The sequence below is a fragment of the Austrofundulus limnaeus genome, unplaced genomic scaffold (assembly GCF_001266775.1).
Source record: "Austrofundulus limnaeus strain Quisiro unplaced genomic scaffold, Austrofundulus_limnaeus-1.0 Scaffold570, whole genome shotgun sequence".
NCBI lineage: Eukaryota > Metazoa > Chordata > Actinopteri > Cyprinodontiformes > Rivulidae > Austrofundulus > Austrofundulus limnaeus.
In genome coordinates this window covers 122,386-123,901 of record NW_013952972.1, presented here as the reverse complement: position 1 = coordinate 123,901, position 1,516 = coordinate 122,386, and the positions used below count along the sequence as shown (strand labels likewise).

At 55.8% G+C, this 1,516-nt stretch overlaps 1 protein-coding gene across 1 annotated transcript in view; it reads right to left on the bottom strand.

The window, feature by feature from the left end:
* LOC106530884 (LON peptidase N-terminal domain and RING finger protein 3) overlaps positions 1-1,333 on the bottom strand; it is a 14,558-nt gene extending 13,225 nt beyond the window's left edge. The window contains exon 1 of the mRNA XM_014026600.1: positions 551-1,333. Within this exon, the coding sequence (XP_013882054.1) occupies positions 551-1,187 (637 nt within the window). The 5' untranslated portion in view covers positions 1,188-1,333. The remainder of the gene's footprint in view (positions 1-550) is intronic.
* Positions 1,334-1,516: the final 183 nt, after the last annotated feature.

Sequence of the window (1,516 nt, the reverse complement as noted above, 5' to 3'; positions counted from 1 at the left end):
GACTTCTCCAAAAACTATATTTTCTAACATCGTGCAGCTGTGATGGGTTGTGTACAAGCTAATAGTGTGTCAGAATGGTAATAAAAACTCAGAATAAAACAGGAGTAACAACTTTCTACTTCTTAACTTTTTAAAAAATGTAGTGAGTAGAAAGTACAGATAATTGTGTAAAAATGTAATGAGTAAAAGTAAAAAGTACGCTGAAAAATAATTACTCAAGTAAAGTACAGATAACCAAGTATTTGTACTCAGTTATTTCACAACTGTGGTCAGCCGGTTCCTGACCTCAGGTGTACCCTTGACCCACATCCTGCCTCATTGTTTCAGTTACACAAGAAAAGAGGCGGGGTCAGTGCTGACGTAATGTTTGGCCCACTGGCCCCGCCCACATGACCGTGTTACCCAATTGACACACTTTACTCCCCGAACCGGTTTGATAACCGCACACTGGAAACAGACCCAGTTTAAAGTGTTGCAGAACCAGTTTAAAAGTGTTACAGAACCAGTTCAAAGTGAACCAGAAACAGAACCTGAAGTTCTGGACTCGTACCGATCAGGATGGCCTGGTTGTAGGTCTCCAGCGCTGCCTCCAGCCTCCTCTCCGCGTACAGCCCGTTGCCCTCCCGCCTCAGCCGGCTGGCCCGGTACCAGGTCGGGAACCACTTGGCCAGCAGGTGACCGAGGACCACGTTGACCCTGAAGCTCTGGACCCCCTTGCAGCTGTCCCCGCAGTCCCTGCAGAGGACGGGCTGTCCCCGGTCCCGGTCCCGGTCCAGGCACCTCCTACAGAAGCTGTGTCCGCACGGCAGGGTGACGGGCTCCAGCAGGAAGCTCAGACACAAGCCGCACGACAAGTCCCCGAAACCGGAGCGCAGCGCCCTGCCCCCGCCGCGGCCCCGCGGGGTCCGGACCCGGGTGGACAGGTAGTCTATGAGCTTGTCCAGGTGCCGGGGCTGCAGCCGCTCCGTCTCCGAGGCTTGGCGGTACACCGCCAGGGCTTCCGGGAGTTTGCCCCCGTAGGCGAGCGCGTCTGCCCGCCGGACCATGAGCTCCAGCCGGGCTCCCGGGTCTCCCAGCCCCGCCAGCTGACACTCGTAGATCTCCGCGGCCAGCTCGAACTTCTTGGCCCGGAACGCTTCGGCTGCGACGTGCAGCATGGTCCCGGACCCCAGGGTCTGAGCCCTCATCTGTGAGGACACGGACCCAGCAGATCCGCTGCTGACATGCAGGCTCTGTGTGATGATGCTGTGTCTGCTCCTGGTCCGGTCCAACAAAGTCCGGTGTCAGTTTCACAGGACCGAGACGAGCCAGAGCAGAAAAAAAAAAGACGTTATGTAAAAGTTGAGTCACGTGACCCGAACCTGCTGTTCTGATTGGACCGAGTCCGGAAACCCTTTACAAAACAAGTCCACATGTAACAGTCTGGACCAGATCCGAGCCGGTCTGAAGGACGGGGTCAGGTCTGATGGAGGGGGTCAGGTCTGATGGAGGGGGGTCAGGTCTGATGGAGGGGGGT